Source organism: Halichondria panicea, chromosome 12 (assembly GCF_963675165.1).
Source record: "Halichondria panicea chromosome 12, odHalPani1.1, whole genome shotgun sequence".
In the NCBI taxonomy this organism is placed as follows: Eukaryota; Metazoa; Porifera; class Demospongiae; order Suberitida; family Halichondriidae; genus Halichondria; species Halichondria panicea.
In genome coordinates, this window is record NC_087388.1 from 5,089,915 (window position 1) to 5,113,587 (window position 23,673).

Genomic DNA, 23,673 nt, shown 5'->3' on the forward strand with positions numbered 1-23,673 from the left:
ACATTTCCCCAGTCAGGGCCATGCATATTTACAACCTTCATGCTGCTCCACTTATAATGGTATATAGTATATAAGTATATAGAGCCACTTTAGATCAGATTGACAGCTGCATGAGGTGAGGTGGATTTTATTATCTAACTAGTAACTAGTAACTAAGCTATAGACTAACTACTGAAAGGTTTCACTAAGTATTAGATCTAGATCTACAAAAATTAATACCATGCACTATATGCAAGATATGCATTGTATTTACTATCAAAGTTCAAGAGACAGAGCTTCTTTAGGAGCTTCCCTCAGTTGGCTTCCCTTTGGCCTCAGATACCTGCATAGGAAATATACACACAACTGACAAAGTAAGCTCAGAATAATTACGATGCAGGGACTGGTTAGGTATAAATCCTTTGGAGATGGTGTATAACTGTTGCTCGGAAACCAGTCAATGCTTTATAGTAACCTGGCATAGCTATGTGTGGGATCTGATCATCATGTGTGTACATTGTCTCAAAACACATAGATTTCATGTGCTGTGTATAGCTACTGCATGAGCAACAGTAATTATCTTTCTTTCCTTTTTGTTAGATTACATGCTGATACGTTCAATCATGTGCCTCCCCAAATCTATTTACTGCTACATTTTGTCTTGCTCCTTCTTGGCAGTTCGCTGAGGAACCTGCATGACCTCTCAGGATTTTGCTTGACACATGCCCCTGATGGTATATAGGTATCATTATTTTGGGAACGAAGAAAATTAATCTCGGTGAAGTAGCTGGAGGTACACAAAGCGCTTTTTCATGCTTATACCTATATATAATACCATGCATATACAATTAAGTTTCTCTGCGATTTTAATCGAGGCTTACTTTTAACAACACGAGGGCTAACATGAATAATTCATGAGAATTATTTTGCTGTCTGTAAATAGTCCAAGAGCAGTTCTGCTGCTAAACATGCATCGAATTTCATCTCATACTTGAGGCCATTACACTATACTTATATAGTTGCAGCCTTAGCTGGTACTTTCGTTTCCAATCCCTCTTCTATACTCTATCTATAGAAATTTTCAAATTTGCCTTCAACCTTCTTCAACCAGCTTGAGTCAGCAATTGTCTTATTTTTGGCATCCCTGAGCATTTACTTTATGTTATCTCTCTTGTATTGAATCGTAGTGGGAAGTGCAGCAACCACGAAATTTAAGACTCAATCCAAGTTTCTGGCTCATTGCTTTGAGTATCACTTTCTAGTGTGACGGGTTTTGTTAATTCGCTATACTAGCTAGTATATAGAGTGTTGCAATCTTTTGCAGCCTTTTGGCTTAGCTAAGATAGCTACTTTAAGATAGCTACTTTACGTGCACATTCCTCTGGGTTGCTCTGCTGCACTGCTATGAATATTATTATTCTCCAGTGGGTTGACATGGCTAAACCACAGCATTACTGCATGAGATGCAAACGGAAGTGTAACCAAGCACGTGAATGATTCTGCAATCTGATAAGGCGCCACTATAACAACTCCTTTGCCCCACACCCACACCCACACATGCACACAACCTACACAAGCACACACACACACACACACACACACACCACACTCGTACACGCTTCAGCTATGGAACTTACCAACGCCCCCCCCCTTGAACGCGACAGCTTCCCTCTCAGACTGTAGTGGGGCCTGACAGACTTGCTCTGGCTTGTCACTGGGAATGATGGCAAACTCTACAGAATCAGTACATGTTCCATTAGGTCTATCATACCCTCCAACAGTCATTATCCTGTCTTCAAAAGCAGCAGCAAAAGCAAAACATCGAGGCTCAGACAATTGACCTTTCAGCTCCTTCCAAACATTCTCACCAGTGTGATAGACGTAGACAAGCTTCGTTCCTTTTGGCTGAACTGTCTCTGCATCTGACTTCCAACCTCCAATTGCCAGTATGTGATTGCAAAATGACACACATGCAGAATCATAAAATTCCAAATCTTTTATTGTGTTGAAAATGCCTTGATCGTTGCTGTTAGATTCAACAAGCTGTGACACTGTAGCTACACAAGCACTTCTGATTGGATCAAAAAGAGACACATATCCTCCTAGTATGTAAAGCACACCATTGCACACACAGCCTGAAGCACGAAACACTTTGTAAGGAAGACGGGCAACCTCACGCCATACCTTGTCTTGATACGTAATGATTAAAACATCGACTGTGTTTACTGGTCCATGAGCACTGTTACCACCAGCTATGATTAGGCAGCCATCGCTAAACACAACTGTCACTTGGCTTCGTTTCGTCCTCAATTTTGGGTAAATTGAGCGTGTCCATTCTCTATCGGTCAACTGATAGATAGCATCTGTAAACTCACCTTCGTCTTCATTTTGTCGATGAATTTTACGCTTGATTCCACCGATTGTGTAAAGAAGGAATTGGTAAGCTCCTTTGTAAGGGACAGGCAACACAACCAAAGAAGTATTTCTGACAAGGCAATCGGCACGTGTTGACCATCCCCTCGTCAAATTGTATGAATAGATGTTCCTGTTGTGATAGGGCCTGAAGTATGCCGTGTCACCGTAAACTGCAGCATCGATGGGGCTGGACATTCGGAGAGCTGAAATATCTCTCCGAGTGTTCCACTGCAGATCATGTGGGAAGTCACTGGGCCCAGCTGCAAGGGTGCATGAAACAATAATCCAACATGCCATGGAACAAAGATTAAATGTATTTACCATGAGTTGGGCTGTTGAGACTGGTCATTGAGGCAATTGAAGAGCCACGGTGTTCCTTTGATAGCCCATCTCTGGAAATGGACATGTAATCACCTGATTGCCCACTCGGTTTTGATACATCCTCTGATGCACTGAACGTTCTTGGAGTGGCTGGCAAAGTGAGACCTCTCATGGATTGTGCTGCATGATAAACATAAAAAGTGCAGACTTTTAATCATTATAAATACCGAGGGTGAAGGGGACACATGCAGTCAGATATACTGAGGCTTACATAAACATTGAAAAGACGAGGAAGGTTTGACATTTATATATGACAAGACAGCCTACCTATATTCTCAGCAATTTTTCTCTGATCTACAAATCGCGAGCAAAGGGCTCGGATAATGTCCTGCCAGGTTGTCGATTGACCGTTTCGCAGCCAGTGAGACAACGTCTCTCGTAGACATGCTCTGCAATCAGAATTCCCATTATTAGCTTTAATCTGCCTCAAAGTAAATTCATCAACCTTCAAAGCGAAGCCGAAGTAGTACCACTTATCTGCCGTATAAATAACAGCATCAAAAACATCGTGCAGATCGTCAATAGAGAGCACATTTCCTCCTATTGTACGGTCAGTAGAAAAGCCACTCCAATCTCGTCCAATGTGGTCAGAGACTTCTTTGATGAGTGCATCCACTGACTCAACAGCATGATCAATATCTGATGGGGGGTCTATTGCAATGGGACTACAGGACAGAGCACATCTCTTAAGTTCTTGAACAATTTCATCATGTTCTTGATGCTCCTCACTGGTTTTAAACAAGCAATTGTAGAGTAAGCCAAAACCATTTTTACCTCCATTTTTGTTTGTTAAGTTGAGCAGATTAGTTATTTTGGTTGAATTGTCAAGATAGAGCGATTGTACGGAATCGATGTCAGACATACGTACCAGACGATATTTTAGCAAGTATGGAAGGAGTGTGGCTACACTAGTATTGTGCATAAGGTTGGGGAGACACTTTTTAAAAACATCTTCAGTCATGGAATACCTTTGCTTAGTTAGTGACGCATCTGAAAAAAAAGAATAGTACTTGTATAAGCTCTATACATAAGTAGTGGCAGAAATGAGTGAGTATGATAATCACCATGGAAAAAGGCCCCAGCAATAAACTCTTTATACCTGAAACAATCAGATTCGAGAAAATGTGCTGAACCTCCTCCCAGCTTGGGTTGTGATGAGTGTGGAACCATTTTCTTATCACCTCCATTAGTGCTGCATCCGTGTCTTGGCGGTACTGTAATGTTATGGTTTCCAGCACATCAATCTCCAAGTTGAAGAGCATTCCTACTTTGTACCATGAACTGGACCATAGAATGAGCTCAGCAAACACGTTGTGAACGGTAACTGTGTCAGAACCTTTAAGCAGAAAAGATAGGTAGATCATTAATTTTTATCAAACTAACTTACCATCATACGTCTTAGTAAACCAGATATCTTGAGCAGTAGAAACTGTAATTACTTCATTCGTAACAGAACATCTCCAGTGATCCTCTTTGCTGAGAACGATCATGTGTGTGTTGTTATCCTGATCACATGTGCAGTGAAACCCAACGACAGGAAGAGCTTGACCAGAAATGTGAAACGTTTCGGCGGCTATGTTTAAACCAGTAACAATTGCAGTTCTGATAGATGGTAGAATCTCATGATCTTCCATTGAATTTATATAAACAGTCATTTCAGCATCTTCATTTCTATACAAAGTAATGAGAGCATTAACTCCGGGTAAAACAAACTGTGCACAGTTTTTGAAAAAACTTCGACCACGATTAATTTTCCAAGGCCATGGGTGACCATTGTACTGTGAGCACAAGTAGCACATGATGTACTCAAACGAGCCACGGGCTAATGAACACTGGATCACCAGTGGAGCAACTTTGGTGTCACTAACACCGAAAATAGAGCTGAAAGTTTCAACACTGACTTCTTCCCTCAGTAAGCATGGCATCAAAAAGAATGAATTTTCCAGCTCAATCAATACGTTTAAATCTTTGAATAGGGAAATTGCATCTCTACATGTGAACAGTCCTTCAGCATACATTTCATTACAAGCTTCAATTGTACTGAGGGGAAAATAAGCACTAATTAACCTTATTTTAGCAACTATTTTGAGCAATATGGTCGAATCTTTAAATATCACATTTGGAAGGACATTACCATAATAAAGAATCAAGCCATTCATGTGCAAGTTAAGTAAGGCAATTTCCAGATCAGTAGGTGATAGTCCGATTTTAGTGGCAATAATCGATATCTCTTGCTTGCTAATAAATGGCCGATTGTACTGTCGCATAAATTTTTTGATAGCATGACCAAGCGTGTAGAAGGATAGAGAAACGTGCTTCTGTTCACTCAAAGCCAACGATGATACTAGCTGTCGTTCGATATTTTCTGTCTCCCTCGACGATTTGCCTACTTCAAATACTGCTTGTTTTCCATCCTTAATAAGCTTTGCCTGTCCATTATCTGCAAAAAGAATCTCATTCTTTCTCTCAATAGTAGTTTCAATCGATTCAAATTTTGTATGCTTACCAACGACCATCAGTTTTGTTGATAACATACTGATGTCTTTTATAATTTGCTGGCTAGTGACAGATATGCGTGTTTCTTCATCTCTGGTAACTGAAATTTCCTGAAGGAATATTTCTTCTTCAAGATCTTGTCTGATACTAATGCATTTAATGCCTATGGTGATGGCTTTAAGGAAAATCGGAAGTACATCTAACAACCAAATATCAGAGTAGCATACGCAATTAATAATGTTCAAATTATCGTAATCTGTTGTAAGTGATCGATCGCGATTGACCATTAGTTGCAAAATATCTTCTATACATGTTAATAAAGTCTCTTCAGGAATTGGTTTATAGGTTAGAGAAGTGGAAGCAAGTATCGATTTTGGCACGTCAACTTCTTTTTCAATAGATTGAGCGACCTTTTCTTGCTTACTTCGTTTAGTTTCAGGGTTTTCATGTGATAATACCTCTTTGGATCCTTGTTGTGTGGAATGTTCATCCGACTCGTCATTTCCGCTTGATGCTTCTTTGGGTCCTTGTAGTACAGAAGGTTCTTCTGACTCGTCTAACTTTGGAGTCTGTACTGCAGCATTACAAGCAAACACCATATCCAAATCATCATCGTGTAAAGGTTTAATCTTTTCATCACTGACGGTATAATAACTAAATTCAATGTCATCTGCTCCAGATTGAATGGGATCCAATGAGTGTGGTGATTCAAAAGGAGTAAAGTTTTTATCCATAATCATTTGCTTGCAAGCATTGACATCTGATCCTGGCACACCCGTGAAAAGAATTGTTGTGAACCGCAGACCAAACTTATTTTCTTTCATTGCAGCCTCAAATCTAGCCTCAGCATCTGTAAGGAATTAGGAATAATTGGCTGTGCACTATAATACAGACACCATTATAATTATATACCTTTTAGAGTGGCTATCTTTGGGTGGTGTTCATCAGTCAACCATATTTTTTGAGCAGTAGTGAGCTCCATTTGTTTGCCGACATGTTCACCACATGATACATGATTATCCGTTGCAAACGGCAAATATTTGAGAAAATTGGTGCTAGATGAATGTTCAGAGCAAGAACACAAAAATGTTAAGCGTATCGACTTGGTATTGACAACTCTTTGCAGCTGCACGTTAAGAGTAGATACAATTTGAAGACATAGGTCATGGTGGGGAATATTGTCATCAGTAAGTCCATCAAAGTGAGCTCGAACACAGTCAATAAACTCAGTGAACACAAGTCGGAATTGGTTATTAATTTCGAATGACACTATGTTCTTACAATTTATAAAATCAGGTGACAGTTTCCATATTATACTGCCTTTTTTGATTCCAGAAAGTACGGTCATTAGTCTTGGAAAAAAACCTGGTGATACAAACTTGGATTTGGGAACCAAAAAGAGAGGTGCCACTTCTAAATCGGCTTGTAATACAGAACAAGCTGAAATGCTCGCTTTAAATACATGCTGATGATTAGGACAAATGGGAAGTACCTGGAGCATGGACGGAATAAAGTAGCCTTCCAGTAGAGGTATTGCTAAATGGTGCTCTTCAAAGAAGCTAAGAATCCATGATAGCGGGATACCTGTCTTACTATCCGCTAGGAGCTTTTCACAAACTTGCACATTAAGAATACCCTGTGTTTGAAGCTGCTTCCATTGCTCAGGGAGATCAGTATACACTTGGGGGTCAAGAATAGTTCCAAGAATGGAAAGTAAATTCTTAGGCTCAACAAAAACATATTCTTGGAGATTTTTCTTGTCGTGATACCATATGAAGATACCAAGTTCATGAAAATAGCAGAGAGCTGCTCTAAGATCTGTTTTGTGCAAATCAGCTATTTTACTAGCCTTTTCAAATGCCACAACTCCTGTGCAAGGCTTTTGTAAGCGTGATTCTCGTTCTAGATCGATCTTGAAATCAATCCATTTTCTAGGTATCTTTGCTTTGGCACTCTTTGTGCAGGAAACTATTTGCTCTCGCAAAGTTTTCATTCCAGGATCATCATCATACTTTGCTCCCGATTGTGTGTTGTCTATCTCAAACATAACAGAGTTGGGTGCAGAAGTTGAAGGTAAGATTACGTTTTCAAGAAAGTCTGTTTCCAGATTATCTTTTAACCGAAACAATACTTGTTCCAAGTCTTGCTGCTTGTCTTCAGAATCTAATTTAATTTGGTCTTTGAAAGTGCCGATAAAGGCTACTTTGGGGAATGCCGTTTCATTAGCTGCTTCGAATACTCTCTTCTTCAATATATCTGGAAGGTTGCTAAGATGCAGATCAAATGAAGTAGAATCTATAAAGGAAAGGCATCGATACAGATAATCAGTAGATGTGTAAGGCGCCTCTCTCTCTATTTCAAGTGGGAAGGTAGGTCTAATGGAAGCGTTGGAATTATCCAACAGGTCACATAGTCGAACAACAATGCCATAAATGGATCTAAATTTGGCGAAGCAAGGAAGAAGATCTTGAAACATTGGTTGCCCTCCTGTGTCCCAGAGAGTGAGATAAATCTTATCTGGGTCGCTCTTATAAACGCTGTCGTACTTTTCAAACACCACAGTTCTTTTATTGGAGTCCACTGTACTTTCAAATGTTTCTTGATATAAAAGTTCCTGCTCCATTATGATCGTGCTTTTCTCCTCATTATTAAAGGGAATGTTCTGAAGATGCTTTCTAATGGACGTCTTTCCCACTCCAGTGTGTCCAATGAGAAACATGTGCAAATGTGGTACCTCCAAATATTCAGAGTCCGCTAGAGTATCAATCAGTTCCAGCCTGGTTTTCTCCAGATCTAAAAGTAATGTGAATAAAATGTGACAAACACGCTTGGTTATCGTATATAGATATACCTACCTAGTATGTGTTCTAGTTCTTTGGCAACATCTGTTATACTTAGACAGCCTGGTTTATCGTCAGAGAACCACTTGTGCTTGAAAATGTTGAAGAGAATGTGGTTTTCAGGTAGTTCAGAGTTGATGCTGTACTGTTTAAGATGGACCATCACAAGAAGAGTATCTTTAAGCCAATTCAACACAGGTTGAGTTTTAGGTTCTAATTGATGGAAGTACGAATGCTCATACATAGGTAAAAATATTGCTTTTGTGTCATCTGTACTAGCTTTGTGTACAAAGAGAGATTCTGTAGTCAATTGAATCGTAATACTCGACGAGAACCCAAGAACACTAATAGAAGCATTCCATAATAATGATAGTTGCTGCATTTCAGATACGGTCTCAGAGGAAAAGCAATACTCTTTGAATGGCTGCTCAACTTCAAACAGGATAATGGGGTGGGAAGAGAGTTTAGTATCAAAATGAACACATTTTGCTGGAATTACATTGGGTTTATTCTGTTGCACATCTTCAATAAATTCACTAAATTTCAGTATATCATCCTTGCCATTGTATTTTAATCCCATACACTGCTGCCCATTGTGAAGAGCTTTCCAGAGCGAGCACGGAGACACATCTAGGTCCATTTCCTCTTGTAGTTCAAGTTCATTCTCACAAATATTGGTGAGAATTTGATCATAGGTTACTTCCACTTTAGATCCAGGACCTACAATAAAATCAACTATTAGAATAATGCACAACAAATAATTTACTCGCCTGTAGAGGTGTATTCAAGGTCCGTGGTATCAATATCTGCCTCTTCTCCATCACGTGTCTCATTGTCTGCTTCACTACAAGTACTGCTGATCTCACTATTACCGAGACAAGACACAGAACCTGCATAAATTAACAGAACGTAACATCTGTTGGCTAGACTATCTAATTATGCACACAGTTAGACAGCTAGAGAGTTGACAATTTGACATTCTGCAATAAAGACACACGTACCCGAGTCTTTCAGTCCAACTTCCTCTGGATCAACTTCAAATAGAGTTTGCTCCATTATAGTTACTTTGAGGAAGCCATGTGCTTTGAGCTGAGATTTCTGATATTGTGACAGCTGATGGATTTCCCCAAAGTAAGGAGGTGCTCCGAATATAAGCTCAGTACAGCCTTCTCTTGCTCGTTTGAAACATAAATTGTATTTTGAGGCGCCAAGAATATTTGTGAAAAAATGCTTCAGATGTTGGATCACTTCATAGGAAAGCTGGTTATACTGTAAGTCTGTTTTGCAATTCACTTCAACTTCTTTTATAGGATTATCATGTTGACCTGTATTCTTAGTTGTATCAAAAATAAAACGACGTCGACTAACATACATTTTAAAATTCTCTTCGTAGTCACTTAAAACTGAATCATGTTTACTGCTGTTTTTAGTGAAGAGAAATTCATTTCGTAGATCTTCAATTAATTCATAGTCAAACCATGAACAGCAGTAATGGTTTAGCAAATAGTGTTCAACATCATCAAAAGTTTGGAGACTATCCAAGCAATCTACAGCTATAGCTTGTGTAGAGAAATACCACTTTTTCTTTAAAAAGTCCTGTAAAGTGATAATCAGATCACAAACTTCAAATCTCCGTTGAATTTCTTTGATTGTGTCGATTACTAATGCGCGAAACTTTTGATACATTTGTTCTAATGACAAAAAATCTCGAATCACTGCTCCACTGCTCTCTGTACACAAACAAATTTCACATAATTATAGATTGTATATATATAGCGGTGCCATGCAGTGTACTGTTGTGCAAGCCATGCTATACTCTATAACCTACCTTTTTTTTTAGCTAAGTACCGACATACATTATCAGCTGTCTTCCCTGCTCCGAGCTCGAGTATAATTTTCAGTAGAGCTATGTATGTCGCATTTAAAGGATTATGTTTTGTCCAGAAAGAGAGGCACTGACTCATTGCAACTTGGCTACTTGTACACAGAGTGTTTAACACGTCCTGTTTTTCAGCTGAATCGAGGTTCATTAGTTCGGGATATAATCTAATATTGTCAAAATCTTTAGCCAAGAGAACACTATCTCTATCCCCTAGTTCACGGTTGAGTTGTGCACGAGTTAAATGGTGCCTTTCCATGAGCTCTTCAATAGTCACTATAAAGGATAAATCATTGGTTTCTGTAAAACCTTTCATAAAACGAACACAACATGAGACTATTGTCGTTGAAAAAGAGAAGCCTCTCTGCGACCAGAAATTGAGGCTATACCATCAATAATAGAAAAATATATAGTTCTTTATAATTATTATACTGTTAGGTGCGCTTGCCACATGCAGGGTAGATCTATCAGACTTTTAATTCATAACAATTAAACAACCAATCTCTATTTTTTTTTAGCATATGCATGCATGACTAAAGGGGACAAATCAGTGGCAGAGGAAGTATGACATGCGTTACGTGCACCTCAGTATAATTAACAATCCACGTTTAAGCAAATTAACAACTAGAGTGCACGAAAAGTGTCCATCTCAGCGATCCACATGGTCATTTTCTCTAAAATTTGACTAGTGAAAGAAAGTATACTAACTTATATATCGGCAGTATGGAGGAGTTAACTCAAGTTCGTTGCAGTCTTTCGTAACAGTTTACACTCTTTGAAGGTGATGTGAGCTTGCTAGAACCATAGAAGGAAACGGAAGTAGCGTCGTCATGTAATATTTTACACATTGCATTTGCAGCATGGCATCAGAGAGCCTTTGATATCAATCCGTGTTACGGTTGCACAACACGCGGGAAACAATGTTTCATGAATTATGAATTATGATCACTGTAAGTTAATCAGAGCCCCCCTAAAACGTCATTCTCGTGCCCGCTAATGGTGAGCATCAGTTGGAAAAGATCTCATGACGTCAGAGTGAAAAAACGCTCATTCTTTACAAGACAACGTGTATGTTAGAGAAGCAGATACCAATTCACAATGGATGCCTGGAGTGATTGTATCGAAACAAGGGAATCTGACTTATGAAGTGAGACTAGAAGACAAACGAATAGTCAGGAAACGTGGATCATGTTCAAAGTCGCACTTCATCTTTCAAGGAACCGTCGCTGTGGTGAACTAGAACATTCTGTGACTGGTTTAATTAAGAACTAGAACATTCTGTGGTAAAGGACCAGAACTTTATGTGTTAAGAACCTTCCAGAGGTTCAGTATTCTAGAACTTTGTGGGTGTTGTAGAACAATCTAGATCTTTGGTGCATGTGTCTGTATAAAATAGCTAGAGAAGGAGTTATGTTCAGTTCTGTTCTCATGTTAAAGTTATAGAAGACTCCTATTTACTTGGATCGTGTTCTGTTTAAGTCAACTGCGAGCCTTGGCGCAGCCGGGGGCGCATGACAATTGGTGGCAGCGGTGGGATAGTCGAAGACAGTGGTTTTTCGAGACCCACAAATTTGAGAAGCGAATGGTAGATCTGTATGTCGGTGACAAGGACTGGCAGAATCTACAACCTAGGAGAATCGGTGAACGAAACAGAACAAGACGTGGAGAGTGACCAAGCTGTAATAACGATGGCAGAGACAGGAACTGGAGTGACTGAACTTCTACAGATGCTGCTGGAAGATCGCCGGAGCCGTGACGAGGCAGAAACGGAAAGGGCCAGAGCAAGAGAAGAAGAGAACAGACAACGAGAGCGAGAACGAGCAGAAGAACAGGAACGTAGAGAGAGAGAAAGTGAACAAAGAATGCAAATGATGCAAAGTCAGGTGGAGATGATGAGAAACTGGATGGACCTAAATCAGAGTCGAGAGGAGATCAAGGCGAAACGAGCGGAAGATCTACGACATTTGAACCTAGCCAAACTCACGGAAAAAGAAGACATTGAGGCATACTTGACTACGTTTGAGCGACTGATGACAGCCTTTGAAGTGAAAGAAGAGCACTGGGCCCATAAGTTAGCGCCACAACTTACGGGGAGAGCCCAGCAGGCCTTTGCTGCAATGGATGTAGAGAAAGCTAAGAACTATGAGGACGTGAAAAGAGCTATACTGCAACGCTATGATATTAGCGAAGAAACGTACCGCAAACGCTTCCGAACTACGAAGAAGGCCGAAGGGGAGGCGTACCTGGAGCTCGCAACAAAACTGAGAGACCTCCTGGAGAAATGGACAGCAGGCTGCACCACGATGGAAACACTCAAGGAGAAAATTGTAGTGGAGCAACTGATGGAGGGGATGCCTAGAGACCTGAGAATTTGGTTGGGCGACCGAAAGCCCACTACCGGAGAAGAAGCGGGAAGACTGGCCGACAGCTATGTTCATTCCCGTCAACTTGATCCTAAGGAGTTACCGCCACGAGAGACTCGTCGGCCCAGCAGTGAGAGCGGAGCAACCAAAACGTGCCACTACTGCAAGATAAAGGGCCATATTGCCAAAGACTGTAGGAAGGCTATGGCTGATCGAAGGACAGAGAAAGGACGGAGGGAGGCCAACAAAACAAAGATGGAATGGAACAAAATCAAATGCTACAACTGCCAAGAGATCGGACATATTGCCGCAAATTTCCCTAGCAAGTCAAATCTATTCACAGAAGAAACTGAATTGGTGTACATGAATGAGGACAAGTTGGAGAAGAAAATCAACCCCCAGATTACACGATCTGGCACAGTGGAGGGAAAAGCAGTAGACGAGATTGTCCTTGACACCGGTTGTGCCCGTTCGATGGTGAGAAGTGATCTGCTACCACAGAAGAAGCAACTAGGACGAGTTCGCATCCGATGTGCTCACGGAGACGTTCGAGAATATCCACTCGTAAGTGTAGAAATTGGCCTCGGAGAAGGAAGACACCAAATCGAAGCAGCAATTTCAAAGACCCTCCCAGTACCAGTGCTACTCGGACGAGATGTGGCAGGCCTACTCGAAATGTTACAGAATAAGGAAGGGACAGTTCGGACTGAAGAAGCCCTTGCCGTAATGACCAGAGCCCAGGCCAAGAAAAACGAAGAAGAAAGAGTGGAACTGGAGAAGATACAACAACAGGAGGGAATCAAACAGCCTACTACCACGTCCGACACATCCACTGATGAGATGCCTGATGACCAAGTGGCCAAGATGGTTCCAAACACTCCCAACACTCCTGATGACCAACAAGCCGAGATGCTAACGGACTTGGACGTAACCGATGACCAAATTGCTGAGATGCCAATTGGTGCAGAGATGGACCCAGATCTTTTTCTCGAAGTAAAGAAACACCAGCAACTAACTAGGAGAGAGAAGAGGCAGCAGAGGCGTGAAGTGGCTCAAAACAAGCAGACACACCCCTTGGACCTGTCCCCCATTGAGTTGCGACGAATGCAGCAAGAAGATGTCACGCTTAAAGGTATTCGAGAAGCAATGAACGGTGCTACTGGAGCCAGCAAGATGGTCTTTCACGAAGAAAATGGACTGATTTACCGTCAATGGATCTCACCCCATGGCGAAGACAGCAGCCCGATACAGCAGTTGGTGCTACCAGAGTCGTGCCGTAGCCTAGTGATGTCCCTTGCTCACCATATTCCAATGGCTGGCCACATGGGGCAGCGAAAGACCGTAGAACGGATTCTCCAGCGGTTCTATTGGCCGACAGTATTCGAAGATGTGAAGAAGCTATGCCAATCGTGCGAAGAGTGTCAGAGGACATCAAAGGGGAAAAAGCAGCGTGTACCAATGATTCCCCTACCCATCATTCGAGAGCCATTTGAACGTATTGCTATGGATATCGTGGGTCCTCTTCCTCGTAGCCGCACGGGAAACCGCTACATCCTGGTGATTTGCGACTATAGTACAAGGTACCCAGAAGCTGTCCCCCTACGAACCATAGATGCTGAGCACGTAGCCAAGGAGCTGATAATGTTTTTCTCAAGAGTAGGCATACCCCGAGAGATCCTGACTGATCAAGGAGCTAATTTCACATCTGGATTGCTAGCAGAGCTCTACCGCTTGTTGAAGATACAGCCGATCAAGACCAGCCCTTACCACCCTCAAACGGACGGATTAGTAGAACGTTTCAATCAAACCTTGAAGTCCATGCTTCGCAAAACCGCCAATGAAGAAGGAAAAGACTGGGACCAACTAATTCCGTATTTGCTGTTTGCCTACCGTGAAGTACCCCAGTCATCAACCGGATTTTCTCCCTTCGAACTAATGTATGGAAGGCAGGTGCGAGGACCTCTTGATGTGCTCAAAGAAACGTGGGAATCTAGCAAGAAATCTACAGAGAGTGTCGTTTCTTATGTCCTGACGATTCAAGAAAAACTCGCCAAGATGTCGGAGCTAGCTTGTGAGAATCTGAAGAAGGCCCAAACAACCCAAAAGAAGTGGTATGATCGAAATGCACGAGAGAGGAAGCTGCAGGTAGAGGACAACGTACTAGTCCTTCTACCTTCCTCGACCAACAAACTCCTAGCGAAGTGGCAAGGTCCCTACCCTGTGAAGAAAGTGATTTCACCGGTGACATATGAAGTGGACATGTTCGATCACAAGAAGCGGAGAAGAGTCTTCCACATCAACATGTTGCGAAAGTGGAATACCCCCACGATCCCAAACCTCTTGGCGGAGGAAGAGAGAGGAGAATTAACGGATGAACTCCCGTTGTGGAAAGAAAGTGACGGTATCACAAAGAAGATTGTCATGGACAAGCGACTGGAAGAGACCCAACAGTATGACCTCCGTCAGCTAACCAACGAATTCGTAGAAGCTATGCGAGACACCCCAGGACGGACAGCAATCATTGAGCACGACATTGAAACCGGAACGGCACGCCCAATCAGGTTGCCTCCTTACCGCTTACCTCATGCCTATCGAGAGACAGTGAAGAAAGAAATTGCGGAAATGCTAGAACATGGAGTGATCGAGCCTTCGACAAGTGAATGGTCAGCCCCTATTGTATTGGTGAAGAAGAAAGATGGTACTATGCGATTCTGCGTTGACTATCGACGTCTAAATGGAGTTTCTGAGGCAGATGCATACCCAATGCCCCGCATTGACGAGATGATCGACAGACTAGGCCAAGCTAAGTACATCACCACTTTGGATCTGACAAAAGGATACTGGCAGGTACCCCTCACCAAGAAAGCCCAGACGAAGACGGCATTTGTAACCCCTTTTGGTCTTTATCACTTCAATGTTATGCCATTTGGCTTGCAAGGCGCACCGGCAACTTTCCAGAGGCTAATGGACCGGGTACTGCAAGGACTGGAAGAATATGCTGCAGCATACCTAGATGATGTTGTAATCTACAGCTCCAATTGGAAGGACCACCTCTACCATTTACGTCAGGTGCTGGAGCGGATCCAAGATGCCGGCCTAACCATGAAGCTCAGCAAATGTCAGTTTGGGATGGCCCACTGTATATACCTAGGCCATGTCGTTGGGAGTGGAGTGGTGAAACCAGAGGAAACAAAACTAGAGGCAATGAGGGAATTTCCAAGACCAAAAACGAAAAAAGAAGTGCGTTGTTTCCTTGGATTAACTGGATATTACAGGAGGTTTATCCCGGATTTCGCCTCCATTGCCGCCCCCCTGTCTGACCTCACCCGAAAGAATTTACCCTCAACAGTAATATGGACACCAGCTTGTGAGACAGCATTCCAGACCCTGAAGAAGCAGATGTTGTCACAGCCGATATTGCACAATCCAGACTTTTCGAGAGCCTTTGTCCTCCAAACCGATGCATCCCAGCGAGGTGTAGGGGCAGTCCTCAGCCAAACTGATGGGGATGGCGCTGAACACCCAGTAGGATATTTTAGCCGAAAACTCCTTAACCGAGAAGAACACTACTCGACCGTGGAGAAGGAGTGCCTGGCAATTAAACTCGCTGTTGAAGCTTTCCGAGTCTACCTCCTAGGACGACCCTTTGTAATCCAGACGGACCATCACTCCCTGGAATGGATGGAGCGAATGAAAGAGAACAACAATCGTCTCATCCGATGGAGCCTGGCCTTGCAACCATTCAACTTTTCTGTCCGCTATCGGAAGGGCAAAGACAACCAAAACGCAGACGCCCTCTCCCGATTGCCTATTTCTCACCCCGACATGAATGTCGCAGGAGAAGGGGAGAGGAATGTGGTGAACTAGAACATTCTGTGACTGGTTTAATTAAGAACTAGAACATTCTGTGGTAAAGGACCAGAACTTTATGTGTTAAGAACCTTCCAGAGGTTCAGTATTCTAGAACTTTGTGGGTGTTGTAGAACAATCTAGATCTTTGGTGCATGTGTCTGTATAAAATAGCTAGAGAAGGAGTTATGTTCAGTTCTGTTCTCATGTTAAAGTTATAGAAGACTCCTATTTACTTGGATCGTGTTCTGTTTAAGTCAACTGCGAGCCTTGGCGCAGCCGGGGGCGCATGACAGTCGCAAACTGAAGAAGAAATGCTCGATGAGATAGACATACCTCATCGCCAGCTCAGCCAGAAGAGTCATAAAACCAAGAGTCACACCTCAAGAGACAATCTACTAGAAGTCATATTCAATTCCCATCACAGATGAACCCCTTGAGGGTGGAGGAATGTAGTATCCACTGAAACTATCTAGAAGTAGCTATAATGTATCAGTAATGATCTACAACAATAATTATAGTTATAGAATTGGAACTGTATTTATGCCTTGGTGCGCATGCGCAAGCGAGGTATACTGTAGTTTGTGTGTGTGTCTGTGTGTGTAGACTGCTATACAGCTTCTCAAAGATGAATGAAGTGCAAGTAAGAGTTTCTATAGGCTTCTAGTCATGTTTTTTGGATTTTAATTTGTGGATTTGCAAAATAATGTTTGGTTCTCGAGTTATGCCTAGTTTTGCTTACTTGGAATGCCATTGCAACCCTTTTCAGAAGAGTGCGTAGAATAACTTGTCCACGGAGTGTTGCTACTCTACTTAGTAGTTAGCTTAGTTTCGCAAGCAGACTTGTCCTAGAGGGAACGTCTGGTCACTATTGCAACAATTCCGTGGCCCCTGCCGGAATGTTGGCAGTGCCGATCAGATTTTGACTACGTGGTTAGTGGGCGGTAACATCCCGTATATTTTCGTATTATAGCATAAAATGAACGTGAAAAGAAGGATTATTAAGTCTAGCAAGGCTAATTTTAGTGTTGAACCAACCTGGCTGCAAAGGATCTCGGTTACAAGGAGCTCAGACCCAAGCAAGAGCTAGCTAGCTGCGAATAAACTAGTCATGTGAATTTGGTTAATTAATAAATATCTTGCATGTGACTACATTCCTCAGTGCCATGGAATTGCTGCAATAGTGGCCAGACGTTCCCTCTTGGACGAGTCTGCTCACGAGACTATAGTTAGCTCTGCACTAGAACGCTAGTTATTGGTAGCTGCAAGAGTGAGAAGAGAGCTGTAAGGCTCTACTGACTTGCAGCTATTAATTTTAGACTTGAACTTTTGACATCGATCGTTTTTAACAACAATCATGGTCGAGTTTTCCTGGCCTGTGATTCTGCATGCAGAAAATTAATGTTGATCTCATGATGTGTATAAAAAGTATAAAAAGTATAATATATAGCTTTATGTTACGTAGCTTTGGCACCTCCACCATAACCACCGAGGCATCAGCACCTATAGTGGTAACATCTAGAAATTACCTAGCTTTGTATAATTATAACTAAGAAGGTTCTGTACATGTGCTCTGTGTGTGTATTCTACCCTCGCTGCAAACAAGAATATTTATCTGTGTTAAAGTGGAGACAATTAATAGATACAACAGGCATCCTATAATAACGGAGACAAAAACTGTGCACATTTTTGAAGACATGAAGTGAATGGTTTATACATCTTAGTTAAGTATTCACCTTTCGTATTAAATTTTGGTCCAGGAGAAATCATGTTCACTGATACCGAAGCACCAGAAGTCTCTTGTTTCTGCTTCTTTACTGCACTCCTATCTAGATAATATGAAAGTTTTCGCTCATGTTGCTGTTGGACTTGACAGTCTGTTAGTGGCTGGCCAGCTATATAATTATACATAATTATTATACTTTGTCAAGGAATGATGTAGATATGGCTAGCGCCCTAAAAAATGTTGGCCGGAAGCCACACCCGTTTCAATTAGTTGCGGTTAAATTTCATTTCCTGTCATCAGCAAAATATTTCAGGAGGACATAAATATATGTTCCTGATTCTACATAGATGCAGTTATTGTCGAAAGTTGGATATTTGATACTTATATTGCATGATTGAGAGTAAGCTCTGTGGCTTAAAACTAGAGTTTGAGACAGTTTGAATGTGATTCTTGGTCAGCAGTGTGCCACATGGACCCCATATTGTATACTTGTGGCTAAATGTGAGCATGCAATCACACCCATCCTAAGGAGGTACGACACGCGTGCCTCGATTAGGCTAATTGCCTCTGCAATAACATTGAGTGTGGGCGTAATTATGCCTCGATTATCCGCCCACGCTCTACGTTATTACAGAGGTAATTAGCCTAATCGAGGCACGCGTGTTGCACCTCCTCTGGCACCTACCCATTCTCAATTCCCCACACATATTTGTTTGCACATGGCGTGTAACTGTTAATTCAAAAGACACAAAGAATGTAGCTAGCTAGCTAGCAATAGAGCTGAGATCGGTAAGTAGAGATCAGAAGGGGGAAGGGTCAATTGCCCCCTTTGCCACCGGGGCTCCCTGGCTACGCCACTGCTAAAAGCGTTAGTGAATGAAACACACATGCTCACAGTAGACAAATTGGAATGATTGCATGAAATATACGGATTGCGTTAAAGAATAGACTACATGTGTAGAAGAATCACTGCATTGACACTTCTTCTAAATGTATACAACACGTGTCAATGTATAAACTGCTGGCACAGTCAAAAAATCATTGAGTTACAAAAAGCTTACCATAGTGACAATAATCCCATCTGATTCTCATTGCCAACTTTCGCTCTCTTAGAGCATCAGCAATTTTCTCCCAGTCAATTCCAAGCAACTTATAGTTTGTGGCAATACATTGACATAGAGCCATTTTCTGTTTCACTGCATCTGTGAGAAGGTTATTACTATATCAAATTAATGTATATATATTATACTTACCATCGGGATGATCATCTCGAATTTGGTTTAATACCAGCTGAGGAATACCCACTTCTTTACCAAAAGGAATTGGATTTGTCAACTCCCGTAATTCGGCAAATAGATTCAATGATGTGAGTTTGTGAACAGGGCCAGGATTAGTCTCAACATCTCCAGCAATAATTAGCAACATTAAAAGAACCTCCAAAATCTGTAGTGTCCTTTTGAAGCTCACTACCAGTGCCATAGGAACACTAGGAGAATGTTTATATTGCTCAGTCTCAGTGTGTACACAATTCTGTTTTAAGTTCATTGGACAGCGGTTGTGCTTCTTGTAAACTGAGATTTGCCTCGAAATATCTTCCTGTTTTTGTACACAGAATGTGGTTGGGGCTTCTATTGTGGGTAGAGAGAGACAGTCTCTAAGGGCTGTGGGAAGCATGGGTAGATTGATAGTGATTAGTAAGCAACACAGCATCAGAGTACGTGCCTTCAGGCATTCTTCACAGTAAAAAGGAAATCGGTACGTGAGCATGAGGATAATTATGTGTTATAGTGTCCCAAATTCCAATGGTGATTAACTATGACTCGGCTTTCTCTGCAACAAATAAGCCAAGCCCCCTCTTGTGCTAGAAACCTGCACTCGAGCCTCACCCCCAGCCCATGCAGCTTCTCAGTTCTGTACAGCTAGCAGCTTGCTACACTCTCATGTATGGGTATAGCATTTAGGATCATTGACTAACTGATTTGCCTTCAATCTTCTAAATCTGATAGACACCTCCAACAGTGTACATTAAATCTAGATTATATAGACACGCACTCTAAACCTCCCAATTTTTCATTAGGTTTTATGTTCCGGTCATTATTTACAGTATCAGTAGATCTTTGGGTGTTCGGTTTTAGAAAATACTATAGTAAATGACTATAATTTATACAGACAATAAATCGTAACGCCACCTTCCTCACTTCTATCTCTAGCCAGCTGATAAATCAACTAAAAGTATCGCCAACTGCAAATATACCTTCTACAACAACATTTCCACAGTCATGGCCCATAATTAACAGTTCATTGATGAGATTGACTGCATGCTCCATGCACTTGTAAATGTTGGCTTCAATTCAAGTTTCTCAAATCAGAGTGACAGACTGAGATGATAAATAGATTCTTCAGATTTCTAGCTAACTAGATCTAGACTACTTTGAGAGAAAAACGGTTTGACTGGATACAGCAAATGGCAACAATTAAAAATCTACCAGCCCCACCCCCAAAAATGTACCACTCATTGTCCCTTTTCAGACAAAAGAAACAGTCAAATTAAGAGTTTCTTCAGGAGCTTCCCAGCCTCTTTCTTGACCTCAGACAGGAAATACACACAAGTGAGTTCAGATCACTGTGCTATGATCACTGTGCTATACTGTAGTACTGCATCTGATATTTGAGCCTCAGGGCACAAGTCAATCGAAAGATAAAAACATGTCTCATATACAAAGGACACAATTATGAGACAGTTGTACACCACCTTCCTTCTTTAGATGCATGTAAAATTACATGCAGTATGATTGTACATTGCATATTTTAATTCAATGATAGCAACTGCTGATGCACTATTAACTTACAACCATGCATGCATTGCATACTCTATAACTTACTATTTTTTGCAGCCAAGTACAGACAGACGTTATTGGCTATCTCTCCTTTCTCCAGCCTGAGTAAAACTTCCAGTAGAGCTGTGTATTTTGCTTTGAAAAGATCGTGTCCTTTCCACAGAGATAAGCACTTGATCATCGCAACTTGGCTGCCTCTTGCATGCAAAGTGTTTACCACGTCCTGTTCTTCAGCTGGAGTAAGGTTCATTAGTTTGGGATATAATTCAATCTTGTCAAAATATTTAGCCAAGAGGGGAATATCTCCATGCCCTATTTCACAGTTGAGTTGAACATCAGTTAGATGGTTTCTTTTCACAATCTCTTGAAGAGTCACTATAGGGATAGTATTATTAGACTAAGTATAGTACTAGAAATTAATGCCTGCATGACACACAAATCCAACGAGCAGCACTTTACTTATTTATATTAGAAATTGGTAACCTTGATAATGCAAGAAAAATGTAATAACGATGACAAAAAGCAGAATACAACTGATGAAGCCTGCATACCTGGTCTAATTAAAATACACTCTTGGCTCACTATTCTCACCTTCAGTGCTAGGTTCAGGAGGACCCATGGTGGCTGACGCTGAAGCATCAGAAGTCTCTTGTTCCTGCTGCTTTTTTGGTTCACCCCTAATTCTCCTAGTTCGAGAATGTGACTGTTTTTCACCATCTTGCACTGCAGGTAGTTGGACTTGACGGTCTGGTGTCAACTGGCCAGCTGTACATTTGGACAGATTTGCTACAGCACAGGTTGCATTGAGTGCTAATGGCATGTGCTAGTTAAACTATACTTCTTCTGCAATGTATACGCTAATGGACTTACACAATGGTACTGTTTGTGGGAGCTCTTCCTCTGCTGAGAGATACTCGGTAGAAGAATTAGAAGAGGAACAATCTGAACCAATTGACAATGATGGCAATATTAATATATAAGCATAGGATGCATACCTTGTTGACAATAACTCTCTCTGATTTTCACTGCCAAATGTTCCATTGAAATGCGTCTGAGAGCATCAGCAATTTTATTCCAGTCAATTCTGTGTAGCTCACAGTTAGTGACAATATATTGACATAGAGCCATTTTCTGTTTGTTAATATCTGTGGAAAGTTTGTTTTGACCAGTACTAACTATTAAATGTATGATACTGTACACTTACCGTTGGGGTTATCATTTTGAATTCTGTCTAATTCCAGCTGAGGAATACCGAGTTCTTTACCAAAAGGAACGGGATCAGTTAACTCAACCAATTCGGCAAAAATATTTAAGGGAGTGAGTTTGTCCACAGGACCCGGGTTAGTCTCAACATCTCCAGCAATAATTAGCAACATTAAAATAACCTCCAAAATCTGTAGTCTCCTTTTGAAGCTCACTACCAGTGCCATATTGACACCAGGAGAATATTTATATTGCTCAGTCTCAGTGTGTACACAATTCTGTTTTAAGTTCATTGGACAGCGGTTGTGCTTCTTGTAAACTGAGATTTGCCTTGAAACATCTTCCTGTTTTTGTGCACAGAATGTGGTGGGGGCTTTTATTGTGGGCAGAGAGAGACAGTCTCTAAGGGCTGTGGGAAGTGTGGGTAGATTGATAGTGGTTGATAATCAACACAACATCAGTGTACGTGCCTTCGTCAGGCCATTCTTTACAGTGAAAATGAAATCGGTATATGAGCATAAGGTATCCTATATGTTATAGTGTCCCAAATTCCAATGGTGATTAACTATGACTCGGCTTTCTCTGCAACAAATAAGCCAAGCCCCCTCCTGTGCTAGAAACCTGCACTCGAGCCTCACCCCCAGCCCATGCAGCTTCTCATACAGCTAGCAGCTTGCTACACTATCCTTCTATGGGCAGTATTATTATGTTTAATAGAACCATTGACTAACTGATTTGCCTTCAAGCTTCTAAATCCGATAGACACCACCTCCAACAGTGTACATTAGATCTAAACTATATACACACGCACTCTAAACCTCCCAATTTTTCGTTAGGTTTTATGTTCCGGTCATTATTTACAGTACCAGTAGATCTTTGGGTGTTCGGTTTTAAAGAAAGTCACCAAAATACTATAGTAAATGACTATAATTTATACAGACAATAAATCGTAACGCACCTTCCCCATTTCTATCTCTAGCCAGCTGATAATTCAACTAAAAGTATCGCCAACTGCAAACATACCTTCTACAACAACATTTCCACAGTCATGGCCCATAATTAACAGTTCATTGATGACATTGACTGCTCCATGCACTTGTCTAAATGTTGGCTTCAATTCAAATTTCTCAAATCAGAGTGACAGACTGAGATGATAAATAGATTCTAGCTAACTAGATATCTAGACTACTTTGAGGAAAACCGGATAGATCTACAGCAAATGGCAACAAAATACCAGCCCCACCCCCAAAAATGTACCAATGGTATTCATTGTCCCTTTTCAAATTAAGAGTTTCTTCAGGAGCTTCCCAGCCTCTTCCTCCTCAGACAAGAAATACACACAAGTGAGTTTAGATCACTGTGTTATACTGTAGTACTGCATCTGATATAGTGAAAGGACATAATTATGAGACAGTTGTACACCACCTTCCTTCTTTAGATGCATGTAAAATTACATGCAGTATGATTGTACATTGCATATTTTAATTCAATGATAGCAACTGCTGATGCACTATTAACTTAACCCTGTATTGAAATTTACATGCACAAGTTAGTATTCCCCACTCTCAGTGACCTTGGTCAACCATTTCTTAGCATCAGTTTGTTCTTCAGCTTGAGGTGAGTCTTGCCTAGTTGCAGCCAGTTCTGAAGAAACCCTTCATTATTGAGTTTTTCAGCAGCCTCAAATAGGTCAATGCCTGCATGA

General features: G+C 41.3%; 2 protein-coding genes across 5 annotated transcripts; one reads left to right on the forward strand and one right to left on the reverse strand.

Annotated features, from left to right (window-relative positions):
• Positions 1-79: 79 nt before the first annotated feature.
• Positions 80-23,168, reverse strand: LOC135345186 (uncharacterized). 4 transcript variants are annotated; one of them, XM_064542550.1, is made up of 20 exons: positions 22,992-23,168; positions 21,970-22,377; positions 21,761-21,910; positions 21,636-21,707; positions 21,357-21,530; positions 20,811-20,999; positions 19,182-19,589; positions 18,990-19,130; positions 17,939-18,097; positions 9,940-10,266; positions 9,113-9,841; positions 8,882-9,001; positions 8,127-8,831; positions 6,184-8,064; positions 4,163-6,121; positions 3,875-4,111; positions 3,043-3,765; positions 2,716-2,895; positions 1,617-2,654; positions 80-322 (listed from the first exon to the last, which is right to left on the reverse strand). In XM_064542550.1, the coding sequence occupies exons 1-20, from the start codon at positions 23,023-23,025 to the stop codon at positions 315-317; spliced, it is 9,642 nt and encodes a 3,213-aa protein (XP_064398620.1). In that variant the 5' UTR covers positions 23,026-23,168; the 3' UTR covers positions 80-314. The 4 variants fall into 4 exon arrangements, with proteins under 4 accessions (XP_064398620.1, XP_064398619.1, XP_064398618.1 ...); XM_064542549.1 differs by having other exon boundaries at positions 17,939-18,031; positions 20,811-21,140; XM_064542548.1 differs by having other exon boundaries at positions 20,811-21,140.
• On the forward strand, positions 11,224-16,441 carry LOC135345212 (uncharacterized). Its single transcript, XM_064542592.1, has one exon. It carries the CDS (start codon positions 11,586-11,588, stop codon positions 16,218-16,220), a length of 4,635 nt encoding a protein of 1,544 aa, XP_064398662.1. The 5' UTR covers positions 11,224-11,585; the 3' UTR covers positions 16,221-16,441.
• Positions 23,169-23,673: the final 505 nt, after the last annotated feature.